The 22,613-nt window shown below is 41.0% G+C and overlaps 1 protein-coding gene across 3 annotated transcripts in view; it reads right to left on the minus strand.

Annotated features, from left to right (window-relative positions):
- Positions 1-1,031: 1,031 nt before the first annotated feature.
- gpr139 (G protein-coupled receptor 139) overlaps positions 1,032-22,613 on the minus strand; it is a 122,441-nt gene continuing 100,859 nt past the window's right edge. For all 3 annotated transcript variants that reach the window (XM_062037062.1, XM_062037063.1, XM_062037061.1), the window contains one exon: positions 1,032-6,389. In XM_062037062.1, coding sequence (XP_061893046.1) covers positions 5,413-6,389 — 977 coding nt within the window. In that variant the 3' untranslated portion in view covers positions 1,032-5,412. The remainder of the gene's footprint in view (positions 6,390-22,613) is intronic.

Genomic DNA, 22,613 nt, shown 5'->3' on the forward strand with positions numbered 1-22,613 from the left:
CAGCGTGGCGAAGTTGGTAGAGTGGCTGTGCCAGCAATCGGAGGGTTGCTGGTTACTGGGGTTCAATCCCCGCCTTATACATCCTAGTTACGTCTGTTGTGTCCTTGGGCAAGACACTTCACCCTTTGCCTCTGATGGCTGTTGGTTAGCGCCTTGCATGGCAGCTCCCGCCATCAGTGTGTGAATGTGTGTGTGAATGGGTGAATGTGGAAATACTGTCAAAGCGCTTTGAGTACCTTGAAGGTAGAAAAGCGCTATACAAGTATAACCCATTTATCATTTATCATTTATATATATATGTATATGTATGTGTATATATACATATGTATACACATATATATATATATATATATATATACACATACATATTTATATATAAATATATATATATATAAATATACACATGTACATATACATATGGTTACATATATATATATGTAAACATGTATATTTGTACATGTAAACATATATACATATACAGGCAGAGAGCAGGCACATGTGTATATATATATATATACATATGTATATATAAATATACATATGTATATATATGTATTTATTTATTAATATACATATGTAGAGGGGGGGGGGGTTACCCACATATGCGGTCCTCTCCAAGGTTTCTCATAGTCATTCACATCGACGTCCCACTGGGGTGAGTTTTCCTTGCCCGTATGTGGGCTCTGTACCGAGGATGTCGTTGTGGCTTGTACAGCCCTTTGAGACACTTGTGATTTAGGGCTATACAAATAAACATTGATTGATTGATTGATATGTGTATATACATATATATGAATGTGTGTATGTATATGTATGGGTATATATGTATATATATAATATATATTTATATATATTATACATATATATTCATGTAAATAGGAGACACCGAGAGTAACAAGCGGTAGAAAATGCATTAGAAAGGACAGATTAAAAAAATAAAATAAAACTTTTTTTTTTTTTTTTACTTGTGACTTCCGGCCCATGGCCCGTAGTTTGGGGACCCCTGCATTACACAAACACGTTGGGCTGAAAATGCTACATTCTGCTACACAATATTATACAAAAAGTAATATATCATAAATATTTCTTGACTTGATTCAGATAGCTGAATCCATAACCAAAAAAATATATATATCCTATTTAGATTACTGCAAAGTAACTTAAAAATATGTATTACATTGTTTTCCTGTCATTTTCTTAGAAAATGAACAGGTGAAGAGAATCATTGTCAAATGAAGTCCAAGCAGGTGCGTCTAACATGTCGTGGAAGCAGAGAGGGCTGCTGGGGGGGTAAAAAGACAAAATGAGGACGCAGAGGAGCAGGTGGCAATCCACACTCCTTCATTCGCTTTGCAATTTGGTGTAAAATCAATTCGTGTCGAACAAAGACGGGGGATTTGAAATGGCAGAGCTCCTCATCCATCCCCACGCGCACCTGAAGAGAAACAGGGGAGTAGTTATCGTTGATGGAAAGAGACGGCGGAAACCACATGGGCCCAACTGTTGGTCTTTAGCGCGGCGTGGAAAATTGTCCTTCTGCCAACATGTTGCTTCCAAGTTACAAGAGCGAGTTAAGTCTTATATCATTTTAGCCATTTTTGACGGGAGGCGTGTGGTTAGAAAAGTGTGTCAGTCGGATGAATACGAAGGTCACGATTTAACGGATGCATCAAACATTCATTGTCTTTAGAGCGTTGTCTATTAAATAGACCAACAAATAAGGCTGGAAGTGTCTAATCCCTCCAGGCAGGAATTATCATCTGGCCTTTTTGGCAGGACAGATGAATGTGGCACCCGAGGTGTCTGCAGGATGGATTCACATCTCAATGCGTTCACTTTTATGACATCGGGGCGAGACCACGGCACGCAGAGACAGATGTTGACGTACACGACTGTCCATCAATATGACTCCACTTCAATTAGGCAGGAGGACCAAATGAGGAAAAGATTACAATGTGGCCTCCGAGACCAAAGATCTTTGGAGGCAGGAAAAGTATTGGAGGAAACCAGCGTTGTTTTTGTCAAGCCACGTTTTCCACCAAGCAGTTTGGTTTGTTACAAATACGACAGGTGGATTGGTAAATAAATAAAAGTGAATAAAAGTCTGTTTACAGCGGAGCCAACGGGAGCTCCTCTTTCGCCCATAAAATCGAATTAAAAAAAAAAAAAATTAAAAAAAGCGGCAACTATACTAAATTTACATTTCATGATTTGAATATTGACCAAGTATTAGTGATATTGTTATTATAAGCGCTGAAAGTTTATCCTAGATCACAAATCATGCATTTCACCTGGATAGAAGAAGTCTGAGTAGGTATTCCGACAAGTTGGTCCAAGAAAAAGTGCAGTTCCCCTTTAACAGCGAATGGTTTTGCGCAAATAACAGCATTCAAGTAACACGTTTAAAAAAAATGTCCGTGTGACATAACAGTAAAATTGTATTTGTTTCAAAATATTAATTTAAATTATTCAAGTGAGTCATGAATATTCCAAATTCTAAAGTGTGGGTAATCTGATTTTTTTTTTTTATTCCTCATTTATCTCACTTCTGAGCTGCATGACTGTTACTTTAAAATTAGAGTAACACAACTCCTCTGCTAGTTGCGTTCATACTTTTGGTTCGGTTAAAACGAACCCAGTTACGTTTGCTCTGCCAGTACGGTGCTTTAAGTCACGTGACAACGCAATCATTCCATGATGATGACTGGAGCTCTGGTGTGAAAATTACTTCTAAAAGCATGCAGAAATGGCAAAATCGTACGAGACAATGCGTTAAAATACATTGCTCCGTTTGTGTGTGTGTGACAACAGCGCTATATAAGAGTATATTTTAGAAGCTTTTTGGCAAATCTAAGCTGGTAAATAGAAAAATAAGCTACTATTTAAGAATATTTCAGTCACGTCACAAAAGCTGCCCAATCACGTCCTTACTTTTTGCATATGTTCTTTACTGCACAGCCCTTTGGACACACGACGAAAATACCAGTCTAAGCGATGTATCGTCTTTTACATTTTTTTTTTTTTTTTTTTTCAAAGTACTGAAACAAGTGTGAAGGCAGCCTTTACAGCCAAGAGTACACCGAAATATGCAGAAATGCGTTTTACATACTACGACCTGTTTGGTTAGTATGTATAAACGTCTCGACCAGTTTAAATCAAAAAAGGCATTTTTGCTACTTTTTCCACTTAAGAAAATAAGGCTGGAGCTGCAAAACATAACACAGCTTATAAATGTTTATATCTTTTATTTTTACAGTTGAATTTATCTGTAATATTAATCTCTGCTGTGATTTGTATTTTTGGGGATTTTTTTTGTAGCTTACTTCTTCGTGAGGAGGTGTTGGAGGAGAAAAGGTGAGGCCTTTAATCCCAGGAACACCATGCCTACTGTAAATGGGCATTTAGGACACATTTACTGGCTTACGGAGAGTCGGACATTATAGAACTCTTACAAAATAAGCACATTTCTTAACCTCTTAAGGCCCAAGCTGTTTGTTTACATGCTTTTTTTTATTTGTCTTTGCTATTTGGGCTTATTGGACCCTAATTCGAATAACAACTAAAAATCATCTTTTGATATGATGTACTTAGTCCATAAGTACACAAACGTGTACTTCGTGTGTAGTGACATGCTAATTTTTATTTTTACACTTTTTTTTTTCCAAATTCCATTGTATGTTATACTCTTCTGACACCACCAGATAGCAGTATGAGTGTCCATATGTCGGCATAAGACCCCAATTCAGTACTGTACACAATTTTGGAAATAAGAGGTAACAGGTGCTGTCCACGCATGTGGCCACTAAGGCCTTTAGAGGTTTTTAAAATATTCTCTTCTGATCGGAGCCGCCGGAAAGGTGGTTTGCCGGCCTTAGTATAAAACGGAAAAGTATGTCTTATATAAGGGTCTTACATGAGAATACAATGACCTGGATGACCAAGAACATCCATAGACACGTCTTACTTGCTGGAAACAAGTCGTTTGCCGTCACTCCTCACTATCTGGCATATAAAGGGTTAAAGAGACATCCAATTACATGTATAATATTCACCCGGGTTAGCTCTACGTCTTTGTGTGGAGGTGTTGGAGGAGAAAAGGTGAGGCCTTTAATCCCAGGAACACCAGGCCTACCGTCAAGCATGTGTCCATTTATGACACATTTACTGGCTTACGGACAGTCGGACATTGTAGAACTCTTTCAAAAAAATGCACATTTCTTAAAATATTCTCTTCCGATCGGAGCCGCCGGAGTGGTGGTTTGCCGGCCTTAATATAAAACGGAAAGGTATGTCCGGTCTGACATGAGACCTTGATGACACGTCTTACTTGCTGGAAACAAGTCGTTTGTCGTCACTCACTCCTCTGGCGTATAAAGGGTTAAAGAGACATCTGATTACCTGTATAATATTCACCCGGGTTAGCTTACTTCTTTGTGTGGAGGTGTCGGAGGAGAAGAGGTGAGGCCTTTAATCCCAGGAACACCCTTCCTACCGTAAAGGACATTTTGGACACATTTACTGGCTTACGGATAGTCGAACATTATAGAACTCTTTCAAAAAAAGCACATTTCTTAAAATATTCTCTTCCGATCGGAGCCGCCGGAGTGGTGGTTTGCCGGCCTTAGTATAAAACGGAAAAGTATGTGTTATATAAGGGTCTTACATGAGAATACTGGATGACCAAGAACATCCATAGACTCGTCTTACTTGCTGGAAACAAGTCATTTGCCGTCACTCCTCTGGCGTATAAAGGGTTAAAGAGACATCCAATTACATGTATAATATTCACCCGGGTAATGGCTAACAGTAAGTCATCTAGAGCCATTATTAGTTCATAGAGGACTATCTACTGACGGCAGAAATTTCCTCTTCCTAATACTAGAGAAACGATTACTAGCTCATAGCCACCAGTGTGTAACGTTATCGCTGGACGCTACAAGTAACAGTCTAGCATGAATACACCAACTACTCGTATCTCACAGCAAGCACCAGACTCCATGGTAAAAACCTACAACTGCCATTAAGAGTTTTACATCACGAGCCGGGAGAGGAGAACGCTTAGACTTCCAAGTTCAGTGCCCTCCTGAAAATGAGCGCAGAGAGTAAGCAGGCGTTCTGAGTAGCTGCAGTCCACTTTCATTGGTGTCACCTCCGACTCTCCCAGGCGGGCTGTCTCTCCGTACCGCTACAGCTGGCGCACCGGAAACCCTAAATAGGGGTGATTCTCTTTTTTTTTTTGCATGGTGATGCTGGTTCGGTTATCTTTTTTTGTTGTGTTTGGGCTCAAAGGATACTAAGTGCCACCGCGGTGCCCGGCTTGCAGGTTGGCCTTCGAACAGTCCCATGCAGGCAAGGATGGTTGCCGGGGCTGGCGAAACCTGACATTGAAACGCTGTACAGGTGGTCGAACCCTTAAGAGGAAATACAGATGGGCTTCCCGTTTTTGTCGTACTGGTAGACCAACATCTTGATGCAGTGGGAGTTGGCGGGCGAGATCCAGGGGCTGCTGGTGATGGAGAAGTTATGGCTGGCGTAAAACGGCTGCGGTTGCTTCCGACAGCGGACCAGCGCCTGCAGCACGTTGGCCGCCATGCCCCTGAAGCGCTTGCTGATGAAACAGTAGAGGAAGAAGTTGACGCCGGTGTTGAGCAAAGCCAGCATGTTGGCCATGTCTGTGAGCACATGAAGCAGGCGGCTGGCGCCCTGTGAGGTCGGCGGCGAGGAGTAAAAGTGGTAGAGGATCATGAGGGTGCGCGGCGCCCACAGCACCGCGAAAATGGAAGTAATGGCGAGGAGGATGGCGGTGGTCTTGCCGGTGGAGTAGCCGCGCATGCGGAAGCAGCTGCGACGGCGGCGCAGCTTGCGGACAATGACAACGTTGAGGGAGAAGAAGACCGCGCAGGGGAGGAGGTAGATGGTGGCGCAGTGGGCCCACACCAGCACGTGCTGGGCGGCGGTTCTGCCGCTCTCGCTCTCGCCGCCGCTCGCCAAGGCGGGCCAGCCGTGCCAGAGCTCCGGCCACCAGTAGTAAGGCGCCGCGGAGAGCAGGCACCCAACGTAGACAGCAAATATCACCCTGCGAGTGCGGGCCGGGTAGGAGACGGTGTGGTAGCGCAGCGGGTGGCAAACGGCGATGTAGCGGTCGACGGTGAGCGGCACGGTTATCCAGATGGAGGTGTGGATGGAGCAGAACTCCAGCACCTGCACCGCGCTGTTTACGGACGGCGGGAGGGGCGTGGCCAAAATGAAGTCCTCCAGTATGAAGTCGACAAAGACAATGAGGAGCAGGACCAGGATGTCGGCGGCCGCCAGCGCCAGGAGATAGTTGTAGGACGACTTCTGACGACGCAGCACCAGCTGGGACAGGATGACCACTGTCAGGATGTTGGCTGGGGAGGGTCAGGGCAGAGGGGGGGTTGTGATGATGATGATGATGACAAGTTAGTTAAAAAATGGGGAGAAGATGTCGTGGTTGGGTTTGGGGAAGGAGTGAGAGGAAGGAAGGAAAGAGAATTTAGGTGTTAGTCAGCAGGTCAAACTCATGAGCAGCGCTAATTTATTCCTGGCAGCACAGAGGCATCGAACCCCCCCTGACACCCTCGGCACACTGTCTGCTGCTTTTGTGTCTGAATCAGCCAGTGAGTCAGTAAGAGAGCGTATAAGAGTGAGTCGGCAGGGGAGCGTATATGAGTGAGTCAGTAAGAGAGCGTATAAGAGTGAGTCAGTAAGAGAGCGTATAAGAGTGAGTCGGCAGGGGAGCGTATAAGAGTGAGTCAGTAAGAGAGTGTATAAGAGTGAGTCGGCAGGGGAGCGTATAAGAGTGAGTCAGTAAGAGAGTGTATAAGAGTGAGTCGGCAGGGGAGCGTATAAGAGTGAGTCAGTAAGAGAGTGTATAAGAGTGAGTCGGCAGGGGAGCGTATAAGAGTGAGTCAGTGAGCCAGTAAGGGAGCGTATAGAGCAGGGGTATCAAACTCATTTTAGATCGGGGGCCACATGGAGAAAAATCTACTCCCAAGTGGGCCGGACTGGTAAAATCACAGCACGATAACTTAAAAATAAAGACAATTTCAGATTGTTTTCTTTGTCCAAAAATAGAACAAGCACATTCTGAAAATGTACAAATCATAATGTTGGGGTTTTTTTACACTTACATGTTGCGGTTAATAGTATTCTATCTTTATTTGTCATTATTTATACTTTCTTAATAAATGATTTGATAATGTTCATCGGTCAACTCATTGGTGTTAGTTTTCAGACTATCAAGATAAAAAAATATCAAAATCAAATTACAGGATATTATTTATGTAGTTTGCTCATTTTCCTCACCCACCAAGGACTGTGTTCACTGCTGGACTCTAGAAAGAGGTTCCGTAGCGGAACCTCCAGGTTCTGTAACAGCTTCTTCTCTCAGGCCATAAGACTCTTGAATGCATCTTAAAGGCCTACTGAAATGAATTTTTTTTATTTAAACGGGGATAGCAGATCCATACTATGTGTCATACTTGATCATTTCGCGATATTGCCATATTTTTGCTGAAAGGATTTAGTAGAGAACGACGACGATAAAGTTCGCAACTTTTGGTCGCTGATAAAAAAAAGCCTTGCCTATACCGGAAGTAGCATGACGTCACAGGAGTAAGGGCTCCTCACATTTTCCAATTGTTTACAATGCAGCGAGAGAGATTCGGACCGAGAAAGCGACGATTACCCCATTAATTTGAGCGAGGATGAAAGATTTGTGGATGAGGAACGTGAGAGTGAAGGACTAGAGTGCAGTGCAGGACGTATCTTTTTTCGCTCTGACCGTAACTTGGGTACAAGGGCTCATTGGATTCCACACTTTCTCCTTTTTCTATTGTGGATCACGAATTTGTATTTTAAACCACCTCGGATTCTATATTCTCTTGAAAATGAGAGTCGAGAACACGAAATGGACATTCACAGTGACTTTTATCTCCACAACAATATATCGGCAAAACACTTTGGCTATGGAGCTAACGTGATAGCATCGTGCTCAAATGCGGATAGAAACAAAAGAAATAAACCCCTGACTGGAAGGATAGACAGAAGATCAACAATACTATTAAACCCTGGACCTGTAAATACACGGTTAATGCTTTCCAGCTTGGCGAAGCTTAACAATGCTGTTGCTAACGACGCCATTGAAGCTAACTTAGCAACGGGTCCTCACAGAGCTATGATAAAAATATTAGCGCTCCACCTACGCCAGCCAGCCCTCATCTGCTCATCAACACCCGTGCTCACCTGCGTTCCAGCGATCGACGGAAGGACGGAGGACTTCACCCGATCATCCGTGCGGTCGGCGGCTAGCGCGTCTGCTATCCAAGTCAAAGTCCTCCTGGTTGTGTTGCTACAGCCAGCCGCTAATACACCGATCCCACCTACAACTTTCTTCTTTGCAGTCTTCATTGTTCATTAAACAAATTGCAAAAGATTCACCAACACAGATGTCCAGAATACTGTGGAATTTTGAGATGAAAACAGAACTTTTTTGTATTGGATTCAATGTGTCCGAATACTTTCGTTTAACTAGTGATGTCACGCGCATACGTCATCATACATAGACGTTTTCAACCGGAAGTCTAGCGGGAAATTTAAAATTGCACTTTATAAGTTAACCCGGCCGTATTGGCATATGTTGCAATGTTAAGATTTCATCATTAATATATAAACTATCAGACTGCGTGGTCAGTAGTAGTGGGTTTCAGTAGGCCTTTAATAATCCCCTCAATTCCCCCCAAAAACGGATTAACTCGCTGGACTATAAAGACAATATAACATACATCCATAAAAGTGGATGTTTATGCAAAAGTGCAATATATTTACAGTAATCTATTTATTTATATTTGCACCTTAGTGCTCTTTTATCCTGCACTAAAACGAACTAATGCAACAAAATTGTGTTCTTATCTGTACTGTAAAGTTCAAATGTGAATGACAATAAAAAAGAAGTCTTAAGTCTAACATCATGTGTTTTTTTGTTTTTTTTTAAATACGTATCTTCTTCTACAAACGTACAAAGAATTGCTATTGCGACAACTAGTGGACACATTTAGAACAGCGGTTTCTTTCATTAAAAAATTTTGGCTCATTTTTATACTAAGCAAAACCTGATCGCGGGCCTGATCTGGCCCTCGGGCCGTACGTTTGACACCCTTAGCATAGAGATTGTCTGATTGTATGCTGTATGATAATTGGATGAATGAGTGGCTCCGTGAGCAAGTAAATGAATGAATATTAGGGCTGTCAAAGTTAACGGCACACATTTTTTTAACGCACGCTTAACTCGCAAGCGACCTGACTCCTTTTGGACCCTTGGTCCATTCCGTGGCGTTCAGTTACTGTTGAGCCAAGAGCTCAAAAAATAGCAAGCAGAAAAGCTCAAAGAAAAGGGGACATTATGGAAATCTCAAATTCAAAGCCATGGCAAACATGTAACTGCTTTAGTCAGATGACATAAAAGCTCAGCAGAAAAAAGAAGGAAGTCTTAGAGTCACTTCAAAACATGTCAATAGACCTTTTCTCATACTAATCACATACATCTGGCTGCACAATATTAACTCTACGCGTCAAAAATAAATCTGGTCTTACAACCATGACTAAATAACAAATAGTCTTACATTACGATTATGTTTTGTCAAAGATGTTTTGTAATGTAATCTGTGATATTTCAACCTACAGAATTTTTTTTTTGCCTGATTAAAATAAAGTGTATATTCCTTTATAATATGTTCTGATTGATAGTCTGCAATTACAGCATGTTTAGCAGGCCAAATATTACACTGTATTATTAAATAGAGAATGTTAAAAAAATTGGCATGCAGAAATATTAACTTGCACAACATGTAATGTACAGAATTTTAGAAGTGTTTGTTCAGGTAGACAAATCACACATTGCATTACCAAATATCTCTGACAATCAAAGCATGATCATAGCAATCCACACTTTGTGTTATTAATGTGTGAAACTGGTATCTAAACAAGTGCAGCTCCTCTCCTCTGAATGCAAGTGCTCCTACTGCAGGAATACAAAGTCTGTATTTCTACAAAATACAAAATCTGGCAAGACACCAACACACTGCAAGTAAAATGTCTTTTTTGTACTGAGCTGTTTAAAAATATTTCATTAAAGCAGAATTATTGTCCAGTCATGGTATTAAATACTTCAACATTATCTGTCTAATGGGGTATTAATGACGAAAAATGATATCTAACTGCGATTATCGCGATTCATTATGGTTAACTATCAACAAATTGCCATTATTTGCGATTAAATAGTTAAATCGTTTGACAGCCCTAATGAATACGAATAAATGTTCCTGAGTTTGCAAAGGAGTGAGTGAGCGACTGTGTTTGGTCTTACAAGTGATTAAGTGAGTACACTGTTCATGTATACTAAATTATGAGTGCATGAATGGGTTTATTACTATACTCTATATGTGTCATGTGTGAGTGAGTTTCTGGCAATATGTGGATGAGTGAGTGACATATTAGTGAGTTAATGAACGAGTAAGTACATTTGTGATTATCAAGATACGAGCAAAGTGAGTGAGTGACTGTATGTGAATGAGTGAGGGTGTATGTAACTATATCCAAAAACTCCAAAACCAGTGAAGTTGGCACGTTGTGTAAATCGTAAATGAAAACAAAATACAATGATTGCCAAATCCTTTTCAACTTATATTCAATTGAATAGACTGCAAAGACAAGATACTTAACGTTCGAAATGGAAAACTTTGTTATTTATTGCAAATATTAGCTCATTTGGAATTTGATGCCTGCAACATGTTTCAAAAAAGCTGGCACAAGACTGAGAAAGTTGCGGAATACTCATCAAACACTTATTTGAAACATCCCACAGCTGAACAGGCTAATTGGGAACAGGTGGGTGCCATGATTGGGTCTAAAAGCAGCTTCCATGAAATGCTCAGTCATTCACAAACAAGGGTGGGGCGAGGGTCACCACTTTGTCAACAAATGCGTGAGCAAATTGTCGAACAGTTTAAGAACAACATTTCTCAACAAGCTTTTGCAAGGAATTTAGGGATTTCACCATCTACGGTCTGTAATATCATCAAAAGGTTCAGAGAATTTGGAGAAATCACTGCACGTAAGCCATGATATTACGGACCTTCGATCCCTCAGGTATTGCATCAAAACGCGAGGATATCACCACATGGACTCAGGAACACTTCAGAAAACCACTGTCAGTAACTACAGTTTGTCGCTACATCTGTAAATGCAAGTTAAAACTCTACTATGCAAAGCCAAAGCCATTTATCAACAACACCCGGAAACGCCGCCGGCTTCGCTGGGCCCGAGCTCATCTAAGATGGACTGATGCAAAGTGGAAAAGTGTTTTGTGGTCTAACGAGTCCACATTTCAAATTGTTTTTGGAAACTGTGGACGTCATGTCCTCCGGAACAAAGAGGAAAAGAACCATCCGGATTGTTCTAGGCGCAAAGTTCAAAAGCCAGCATCTGTGATGGTATGGGGGTGTATTAGTGCCCAAGGCATGGGTAACTTACACGTCTGTGAAGGCACCATTGATGCTGAAAGGTACATACAGGTTTTGGGGACGGCGTGGCGAAGTTGGGAGAGTGGCCGTGCCAGCAATCTGAGGGTTACTGGTTCAATCCCCACCTTCTACCATCCTAGTCACGTCCGTTGTGTCCTTGAGCAAGACACTTCACCCTTGCTCCTGATGGGCCTGGTTAGCGCCGTGCATGGCAGCTCCCGCCATCAGTGTGTGAATGTGTGTGTGTGTGAATGGGTGAATGTGGAAAATACTGTCAAAGCGCTTTGAGTTCCTCAAAAAGGTAGAAAAGCGCTATACAAGTACGACCCATTTACCATTTACCATTTTGGAGCAATCAAAGCAACGTTATCATGGACGCCCCTGCTTATTTCAGCAAGACAATACCAAGCCACGTGTTACAACAGCGTGAGTGTGATCCAGTTTACGGTCACATGACTAAGTGACTTGAGTGAGCGTATGGGTGGGAGAGTACATGAAGTACAAAAATGAATAAATCACATAGTCATTTGATAAGTGAGAGCATGAGTCAGTGAGAGAGACAAGATGTCCCTGTCAGCTTTTCTATGTAATGTTTACAGCTTGTCCCTTCCCGTCGCTTGCACCTGATGCGTCACAAAAGGAGCATCTCTTTCCGCCTTTGGCTACATTGTCTGCTTTTGTGGAAGAACAGTCCCGACACAAAGAGGATAGCGTGCGGCATGACATCCTCACAAAGATTCTCGCTATTGAGCCCGTGCAACAAGAGCGGCCGCAAGGACATCCCAGCTCTCTTTTCTTCCCCGATCTCATCAACATACGCTCGAGAAAAAAAAAAAAGATTTATCACCACAACGACTTTATTCGCCGCAGACATGGAGGAGCGGCGTCTACCTTTGCTGCAAATTATTGCCTTGTTTGTTTTTGATCCCCCTGGCCTTGCTTTATGCTCTATAACATCATTTTGACATCAAAACTGTCGGTGAAATTAATTCATCTGGGGGAGGAAAAAAAAGCAAAAACCATTTAAATGGAGTCTAAAGAACTGCACGGTGCAAAGTTCCAGCAACATTAACTTCAATGGCTTTTCTGCTCTTTGGCTCATAGGATTTTCTTTAAAACCGAGAAGAAAAGATGTTGAGTCATATGCAATATTTATTTCCAGCATATTATTATTCTCATGGAATGCACTAAAAGTAAGGAAGGTTAATTAAATAACCTCTGAAGCATCAACCATCTGTTTTAAACTAATTGCAGTAAGATTATAATAGTAGACTATAAAACGGCTAATCATGTTGCACACAAGAATTGTGTGTGCGTGTGTATTGAAAATGATTTTGATACATTTCGGTACTTTTCTAAATAAAGGGGCTCACAAAAAATGGCATTATTGGGTTTTTTTCTCCAAAAAAATGTTAGGGTACATTTAACATATGTTTCTTATTGCAAGTTTCACCTTAAATAAAATATCGAACATACAAGTAGAGATGTCCGATAATATCGGACTGCCGATATTATCGGCCGATAAATGCTTTAAAATGTAATATCGGAAATTATCGGTATCGGTTTCAAAAAGTAAAATGTATGACTTTTTAAACCGCCGCTGTGTACACGGACGTAGGGAGAAATACAGAGCGCCAATAAACCTTAAAGGCACTGCCTTTGCGTGCCGGCCCAGTCACATAATATCTTCGGCTTTTCACACACACAAGTGAATGCAATGCATACTTGGTCAACAGCCATACAGGTCACACTGAGGGTGACCGTATAAATAACTTTAACACTGTTACAAATATGCGCCACACTGTGAACCCACACCAAACAAGAATGACAAACACATTTCGGGAGAACATCCGCAGCGTAACACAACAAACACAACAGAACAAATACCCAAAACCCCTTGCAGCACTAACTCTTACGAGACGCTACAATATACACCCCCCCCCCCCCCCGCTACCCCCCAACCCCGCCCACCTCAACCTCCTCATGCTCTCTCAGGGAGAGCATGTCCCAAATTCCAAGCTGCTGTTTTGAGGCATGTTAAAAAAATACTGCACTTTGTGACTTCAATAATAAATATGGCAGTGCCATGTTGGCATTTTTTTCCATAACTTGAGCTGATTTATTTTGGAAAACCTTGTTACATTGTTTAATGCATCCAGCGGGGCAGCACAACAAAATTAGGCATAATAATGTGTTAATTCCACGACTGTATATATCGGTATCGGTTGATATTTGTAATTAAGAGTTGGACAATATCGGATATCAGCAAAAAAGCCATTATCGGACATCTCTACATACAAGACAACTTGTCTGTTATTAATAAGTAAACAAACAAAGGCTCCTAATTTAGTCTGCTGACATATGCAGTAACATATTGTGTCATTTATCATTCTATTATTTTGTCAACATTATTAAGGACAAGCGGTAGAAAATGAATTATTAACCTACTTGTTCATTTACTGTTAATATCTGCTTACTTTCTCTTTTAACATGTTCTATCTACACTTCTGTTAAAATGTAATATTCACTTATTCTCTGTTGTTTGGATGCTTTACATGAATTTTGGATGATACCACAAATTTGGGTATCAATCCGATACCAAGTCGTTACAGGATCATACATTGGTCATATTCAAAGTCCTCATGGGTCCAGAGACATACAGTATTTCCTGAGTTTATAAACAATGTACATTTTTTAAAAAATGAACGATGTTGTGATGCCAAAAAATATCGACGTAATCATAGTAGTATTGTTAGAATAATTGTTTCTAAGTTATCACAAAAACGTGTTACATTGAGTGCCCGGTGAGAAGCAAAAGCTGTCTTTGAAACCTACCAAGAAGAAAGCTTGTAAAACTCCACTGTGTAGGGGGGGAAGCAACATGAAGGTGTTCGGTTTTATTTCATGTATTGTAATCAACAGAAAGATATTGTTTTAACCCAAGGACTACAAAGCGGAGAGAAGATAGGATCTGCCCAATTTCCAGACGACCTCTTTTTGAACCTCCTTTTTCAACTGTTTTACGAACCTCTTTTTGAACTCTTTTACGACCTTTTCTGTGAACTGTTGTAATTCTTAGGCAATGGCTGTTTACGACCTCGTCCCTTAGAAGCAGCTGTTGTCATGTGGTCAGAGAAAGTCCAAATAAAGGGGGAGGCGTATAATCTTTTGGCAGAACGTAATGACACTGTGCAAGGGTACAGATGTGCACGTTTCTCCTCACTGAACCACATTGAATTCTGTCTCTGTTTGATTCTTTGCTTCTTGTCTTGTTTAATAGATGTCATCACTGTTTGAACCTGACAAGTATCGACTAGTTACGCTCCTGTACTTGGTATCATTACAGTGGATGTTAGGTGTAGATACACCAATGGCGTTTGTTTACATTTTGACGCCGGTGAGCTACGGTGTGTAGTGAAGCATGTTTAGCTATTCCTCGTCCTGCAGGGATGATACTTGTAAGAAACGTACTTTATTTGTCGCCATGGAGACGAGGATTAGTGATTTAGAAGTAGCTACAACACTGCCGACTGGCCATGTCTTAAAGCACCTCTTCCTGAGGGTGTTTCAGTGTTATAACTTCACCTTTATCGTTAGTCTTTAAGCCAAAATGCGTCCGTTCTCCCTTTTCTGTCTACACACTGTGTCTGCTTGTAAGTACTCTGTGATTGTGCTCGTAAACCAGCAATGTCACGACATGACGACGGCGGGGGGGGGGGGTGGCGGACCGGGTATTTTTCAGAGGCGGTATAGTACCGAATATGAATCATTAGTATCGCGGTACCTTACTAATACCGGTATACCGTACAACCCTAGTGCTGTGTCATATCAATGTTATCAATATAGGGAATATTTCCTTTTCTGATTACATAAATATCATTGATAACTTCCAGGAAACTGTCATTTATGTGCTGGAGCTGCATGGCGCCAATCTCTTCCAGATGGAGATCCATTTGACATTGATTTGCATTCCAGCAGCACTAAATGCACTTAGCCGGTGTGTGTGTGTGTGTGTGTGTGTGTGTGTGTATGTGTGTGTGTGTGTGTGTGTGTGTGTGTGTTTCCCTCACTGTGTTTGGTAATAGAACGGGGATTTGATTAAAAGCACCATTTTCAAGACCGCTACATCACACTTCACAGACACTATCAGCTAATTACAAATTACCAATGTTGCCTAATGGACGACGGTGTCCTTGCGAGACCGCGCGGCAAAAAAAAAAAAACACGCACACAGCTGTAGACCCTCACGTACCGTAGCAAGCGTGCAGATTATGCGGCAATTCATTAAGTAACTATTCAAAATTGAGCCAACAAGCTGTATAATGCGTGACCAAAGACACCACCGCCGTGATGCTGCGGTGCTTTTAAATTGCTTTCAGGTGGAATGGTCATTGATTGTGCGATCCATCGACCTGTTGGTTTCATCAACGGACAATTTGTGTTTCCCTCATCGGGTTCACTTGAAATTTCATTTCAACTGAAAGAGCGCTCATCTCAACCTTTTCACTGAAAGTGCTTATTTGTTCTTTTTTTTTTCCAAATCACCTCAATTTTTCTTCCTTTTTTCATATAATTTTTATTGACATCCAGCATCAGACATTCCTATCCATTACATCATGTTTGCATACATCATATACACTACATTGCCAAAAGTATTTGGCCACCCATCCAAATGATCAGAATCATGTGTCCTAATCACTTGTGACCTTCCAATTAGCCCACGTACAGTACGCAGAGAGCTTCATGGAATGGGTTTCCATTAGAGATGTCCGAAAATATCGGACTGCCGATATTATCAGCCGATAAATGCTTTAAAATGTAATATCGTAAATTATCGGTATCGGTTTCAAAAAGTAAAATTTATGACTTTTTAAACCGCCGCTGTGTACACGGACATAGGGAGAAGTACAGAGCGCCAATAAACCTTAAAGGCACTGTCTTTGCGTGCCGGCCCAGTCACATAATATCTACGGCTTTTCACACACACAAGTGAATGCAAGGCATACTTGGTCAACAGCCATACAGGTCACACTGAGGGTAGCCGTATAAACGACTTTAACACTGTTACAAATATGCGCCACACTGTGAACCCACACCAAACAAGAATGACAAACACATTTCGGGAGAACATCCGCACCGTAACACAACATAAACACAACAGAACAAATACCCAGAACCCCTTGCAGCACTAACTCTTCCGGGACGCTACAATATACACCTCCCGCTACCCCCCCAACCCCGCCCACCTCAACCTCCTCATACTCTCTCAGGGAGAGCATGTCCCAAATTCCAAGCTGCTGTTTTGAGGCACGTTAAAAAAAATAATGCACTTTGTGACTTCAATAATAAATATGGCAGTGCCATGTTGGCATTTTTTTCCATAACTTGAGTTGATTTATTTTGGAAAACCTTGTTACATTGTTTAATGCATCCAGCGGGGCATCACAACAAAATTAGGCATAATAATTGTTAATTCTACGACTGTATATATCGATATCGGTTGATATCGGTATCGGTAATTAAGAGTTGGACAATATCGGGATATCGGATATCGGCAAAAAAGCCATTACCATTATCGGACATTTCTAGTTTCCATGGCCGAGCAGCTGTGTCTAAACCATACATCACCAAGTTCAATGCAAAGCGTGGGATGCAGTGGTGTGAAGCACGTCACCACTGGACTCTAGAGCAGTCGAAACGCGTTCTCTGGAGTGATGAATCACGCTTTTCCTAGCTGGCAATCTGATGGACGAGTCTGGGTTTGGAGGTTGCCAGGAAAACGCTACATTTCAGACTGCATTGTGCCGAGTGTGAAATTTGGTGGAGGAGGAATTATGGTGTGGGGTTGTTTTTCAGGAGTTGGGTTTGGCCCCTTAGTTCCAGTGAAAGGAACTTTGAATGCTTTAGGATACCAAAACATTTTGGACAACCAGGTGTGAATGAATGATGGGTTCTACATGTAAAGCGACTTTGGGTACTTAGAAAAGCGCTATATAAATCCCAGCTATTATTAATTCCATGCTCCCAACCTTGCTCGGCCATGGGAACCCCTTCCATGAAGCTCTATGCGTACTGTATGTGGGCTAATTGGAAGGTCACATGAAGTTTGGAGCTCTGTAGCAACTGACTGTGCAGAAAGTCTTTGCACTAGTCATAGACAATTTAGAGTGAAAAGCAAATTTTATTTTCACTCGTATACAAAACACTCTAACTTGGATAGTTTCCCTGGCTTTGAGACTCTCCCGAAGGACAGTGCGACACAACAAACTCCCTTCTTGTCTCTCATGGACACACACCTGTTGTTGTTGACTTTGGACTAGCGACTGCACGAACATCAAGGCCGCGGAACAGAGACACACTGCAGGCTTACACACAAACATCCACAAAAATATACGCCACAAACACATACCCCACCCTCCCAATCCAACGCCCTCAACGCAAATCCCATAGGGGTGATGAAAGAATGGTCAGCGCCTGAGAGCTGCGGCCTACCACCATGACCCCGCACACTCCCTTCCCTCTGTTGCTAGATATCTCGGAATGTACGTTGTAATATGTATATGTGCTTTGCTATAGAGGTTTTTTTCCCACTCCAGACTGGGCCCCCTTAGGAGTCAATTGTAGATTGTATTTTTTTACTCATCCTTCCCCAGCGTTTGAGCTTTTTCCCCATCTTTTTACGTTTGTTTGTCTAATCTTGAACGGGTTTGTGCTGAAAACAAAGTTTCGTTGTACTTGTGCAATGACAATAAAGACCTATTCAGCATCCGCTGACCCCTCTCTGTCAGTTTACGTGGCCTACCACTTGGTGGCTTCCCAAACGCTTCCATTTTCTAATAAAGCCGACAGTTGACTTTGGAATATTTAGGAGCGAGGAAATTTCACGACTGGATTTGTTGCACAGGTGGCATCCTATGACAGTTCCACGCTGGAAATCACTGAGAGCGGCCCATTCTTTCACAAATGTTTGTAGACACAGTCTCCATGCCTAAGTGCTTGATTGTATACACCTGCGGCCGGGCCAAGTGATTAAGACACCTGATTCTGATCATTCGGATGGGTGGCCAAACACTTTTGGCAATATAGTGTATTTAGTTTATAGTATGTATTTAGTATGTAGTTTCTGAATTGTGGGCTTTTGTAAACAATCCAATTAACATGTATCACCTTCAAATCAACAAAATGCCACACCTGCAAATTCATATGAACTGAGCTCATACAAAACGTGGAGTTTTTCACTCCAGATAGCCGCACTATGACGGAGGAATCTTTCTAATTGCATGCAGCCCCCATTTGCTGCTCAGACATTTCCACATGAGCGCTATTAAAACTCACTGCACAATAGAGCTGACCTTTAATCCACCACCTCGCTTTCTCTAGTCCGCCTGCCAATTATCTCACTTTTTCGCGCGCTGCAACTCGCCGACAGACCGGGAGTCGGAGTAGAGCTGAATTGTTGGCCGTCACTGGCGCAGGTATATTATTCTGCTCGGGCTCCCCAGTGACGCTCCCGGAAACAAACAAAAGGGATCCACGGTGAGCTTGACATTTCTATTTGTGTCGGCTAATGCAGGGGTTCCCCATTCACTGCAATCGACTGTGAATGCTGTGTGTCAACTTTGTGGCAGGTGAATAAACATGCCCTTTTGCAGCATGAATATGTGCCAAGTAAGGGCTCTCAGGGGGGGGGGGGGGGGCGCAGTAGACAAAAAGGGCATTTTCTAGGACAGAAGTGTCCAAGGTGCAACCGGGGGCCATTTGCGGCCCGCAGCTAATTTTTTAACGCCCCCCAAAAAAACACATGTAAAATTAACCGCGACTTATTTGGTCAAAGTCCCTAGGACAGGGGTCGCCAACCCAAAACGTATACATACATACATATATATATATATATATATATATAAATATATATATATGTATATATATACATATTAGGGATGTCCAATAATGGCTTTTTTGCCGATATCCGATATTCCGATATTGTCCAACTCTTAATTACCGATACCGATATCAACCGATATATACAGTCGTGGAATTAACACATTATTATGCCTAATTTGGACAACCATGTATGGTGAAGATAAGGTCCTTTTTAAAAAAAAAAATTATGAAATAAAATAAGAAATAAATTAAAAACATTTTCTTGAATAAAAAAGAAAGTAAAACAATATAAAAACAGTTACATAGAAACTAGTAATTAATGAAAATGAGTAAAATTAACTGTTAAAGGTTAGTACTATTAGTGGACCAGCAGCACGCACAATCATGTGTGCTTACGGACTGTATCCCTTGCAGACTGTATTGATATATATTGATATATAATGTAGGAACCAGAATATTAATAACAGAAAGAAACAACCCTTTTGTGTGAATGAGTGTAAATGGGGGAGGGAGGTTTTTTGGGGTTGGTGCACTAATTGTAAGTGTATCTTGTGTTTTTTATGTTGATTTAATACAAAAAAACCAAAAACGATACCGATAATAAAAAAACGATACCGATAATTTCCGATATTACATTTAAAAGCATTTATCGGACGACATTATCGGACATCTCTAATATATATATATATATATATATATATATATATATATATATATATATATATATATATATATAATATTATTAGTATTATTAATGTATTATTTCTTTTTTTGTTTATTTAATTGATGTATTTGTAGATACTACTTTTTTTTTTTTGTTTCTTTCTTTTTTGGGGGGGTGGGTGGAATGGTTGGGATATAAACAAAAAATATTTTGACATTTAGGGCAGACAACAGATGTATGATGTAATGGATAGGAATGTCTGATGCTGGATGTCAATAAAAATAAAATAAAATAAAATAAAAAAAGAAACCATCAGTAAATGAGAGGCTACTCAGAAGGTGAGATAACTCCTGGAAATTACTGGCTTTTAATGGCCAAAGGTATAGATGTGTGTGTCCAAGTTAAGGCTGTCTTCTTTTAATATATGTATTACAATCTTTGGCAAGCTAGGTAAAGTTTGCTGTGGTCTGGAACAACATGGCACACAAACTCTCTGAAATGCAGCCAATATTACATATAGATAATGTGTCATGAGACATGCAAATATAAATTAAATACACAGAGGACACAAATAAAGGAAATTAAATAAGCTCAAATATACCTACAAACGAGGCATGATGATGCAATATGTACGTACAGCTAGCCTAAATAGCATGTTAGCACTGAGTAGCTTGCGGTCATGCACTGACCAAATATCCCTGATTAGCACTCCACACAAATCAATAACATCAACAAAGCACACTTTTGTGCATTCACGCACAGCATAAAACATGTGGTGGACAAAATGAAAAAGAAAGAGTGGAAGATTTTACATGTAAACAAAGTGTTCCGTCACAGTCCACACTATGGTGAGTTCAAGAACCGCAGAAATTAGTAGGACTAAACGATGTTCACCAAATACTGTCATCAGTGAAGCATACACACAAACATATTAAACAGTGGGATTTCTAACAATTAGGAAAGAATGTTTGTCCTCAAACAAAAAACATACTAAAACAAAAAAATATATTTTCCCCCAACTTTTTCCATTTTCAAGCCTTTTTAAAAAATGCTCCCCGGAGCCTCTAGGGTGGCGCTAAAGAGCCGCTGGTTGCTGACCCCCGCCCTAGGAGAAGTTAGTTAAAATAGGACCCCTTTTTTTTCGCCGAAAAATGGAAGACTTCCTGTTTGTTTTTCAGCTATGGGTTCTTGAGACTTTTATGTGCGTACGGTCATGATAGACGTCTCCTACGATTTCCGTGTCGATATGTGAAACTGGTAAGAGCACCTGAGTGCAGTAGAGAGTAGTATATAGTATATAGAAATGAGGGAGTGAGAGAGCCTATGTGTAAATGAATGAATGAAGGAGTGAGTGAGTGTATAGTAATAAGGGAGTGAGAGAGCCTGTGTAAATTATTAAATGAAAGAGTGAGTAAGTGGGTGAGTAAGTGAGTTTGAGGATATAGAAATGAGGGAGTGAGCGAGCCTATGTGTAGATGAATAATTGAAGGTGTGAGTGAGTGAGTGACTTCGAGTATATAGAAATGAGGGAGTGAGAGAGCCTGTGTAAATTATTAAATGAAGAAGTGGGTGAGTGAGTGAGTTTGAGTGTATAGAAATGAGGGAATGAGAGAGCCTATGTGTAAATGAAGGAGTGAGTGAGTGTATAGTAATAAGGGAGTGAGAGAGCCTGTGTCAATTATTAAATGAAGGAGTGAGTAAGTGGGTGAGTAAGAAAGTTTGAGTATATAGAAATGAGGAATGGGAGAACCTATGTGTAAATGAATAAATGAAGAAGTGAGTGAGTAAGTGTATAGTAGTAAGGGGGTGAGCGCGCCTGTGTAAATGACAAAATGAAGAGTGAGTAAGTGGGTGAGTAAGTGAAATGAGGGAATGAGAGAGCCTATGTGTAAATGAATAAATGAAGGAGTGAGTGAGTAAGTGTACAGTAGTAAGGGGGTGAGCGCGCCTGTGTAAATGACAAAATGAAGGAGTGAGTAAGTGAAATGAGGGAATGAGAGAGCCTATGTGTAAAAGAATAAATGAAGGAGTGAGTGAGTTTGAGTGTATAGAAATGAGGGAGTGAGAGAGCCTATGGGTAAATGAATAAAAGAAGGAGTGAGTGAGTAAGTATATAGAAATGAGGGAGAGAGAGAGCCTATGGGTAAATGAAGGAGTGAGTGAGTAAGTATATAGAAATGAGGGAGTGAGAGAGCCTTTGGGTAAATGAATAAATGAAGGAGTGAGTGAGTGAGTTCGAGTATATAGAAATGAGGGAGTGAGCGAGCCTGTGTAAATGAATAATTGAAGGTGTGAGTTGGTGAGTGAGTGAGTGAGTGAGCGAGTATATAGAAATGAGGGAGTGAGAGAGCCTGTGTAAATTATTAAATGAAAAAGTGGGTGAGTGAGTGAGTTTTAATGTATATAAATGAGGGAGTTAAAGAGCCTATGTGTAAAAGGAATAAACGAAGAAGTGAGTGAGTGAGTGAGTTTAAGTGTATAGAAAGGAGGGAGTGAGTGAGTATGTGCAAATAAATGACAGAGTGAGT

The sequence above is a fragment of the Entelurus aequoreus genome, linkage group LG25 (assembly GCF_033978785.1).
Source record: "Entelurus aequoreus isolate RoL-2023_Sb linkage group LG25, RoL_Eaeq_v1.1, whole genome shotgun sequence".
Classification (NCBI taxonomy): domain Eukaryota; kingdom Metazoa; phylum Chordata; class Actinopteri; order Syngnathiformes; family Syngnathidae; genus Entelurus; species Entelurus aequoreus.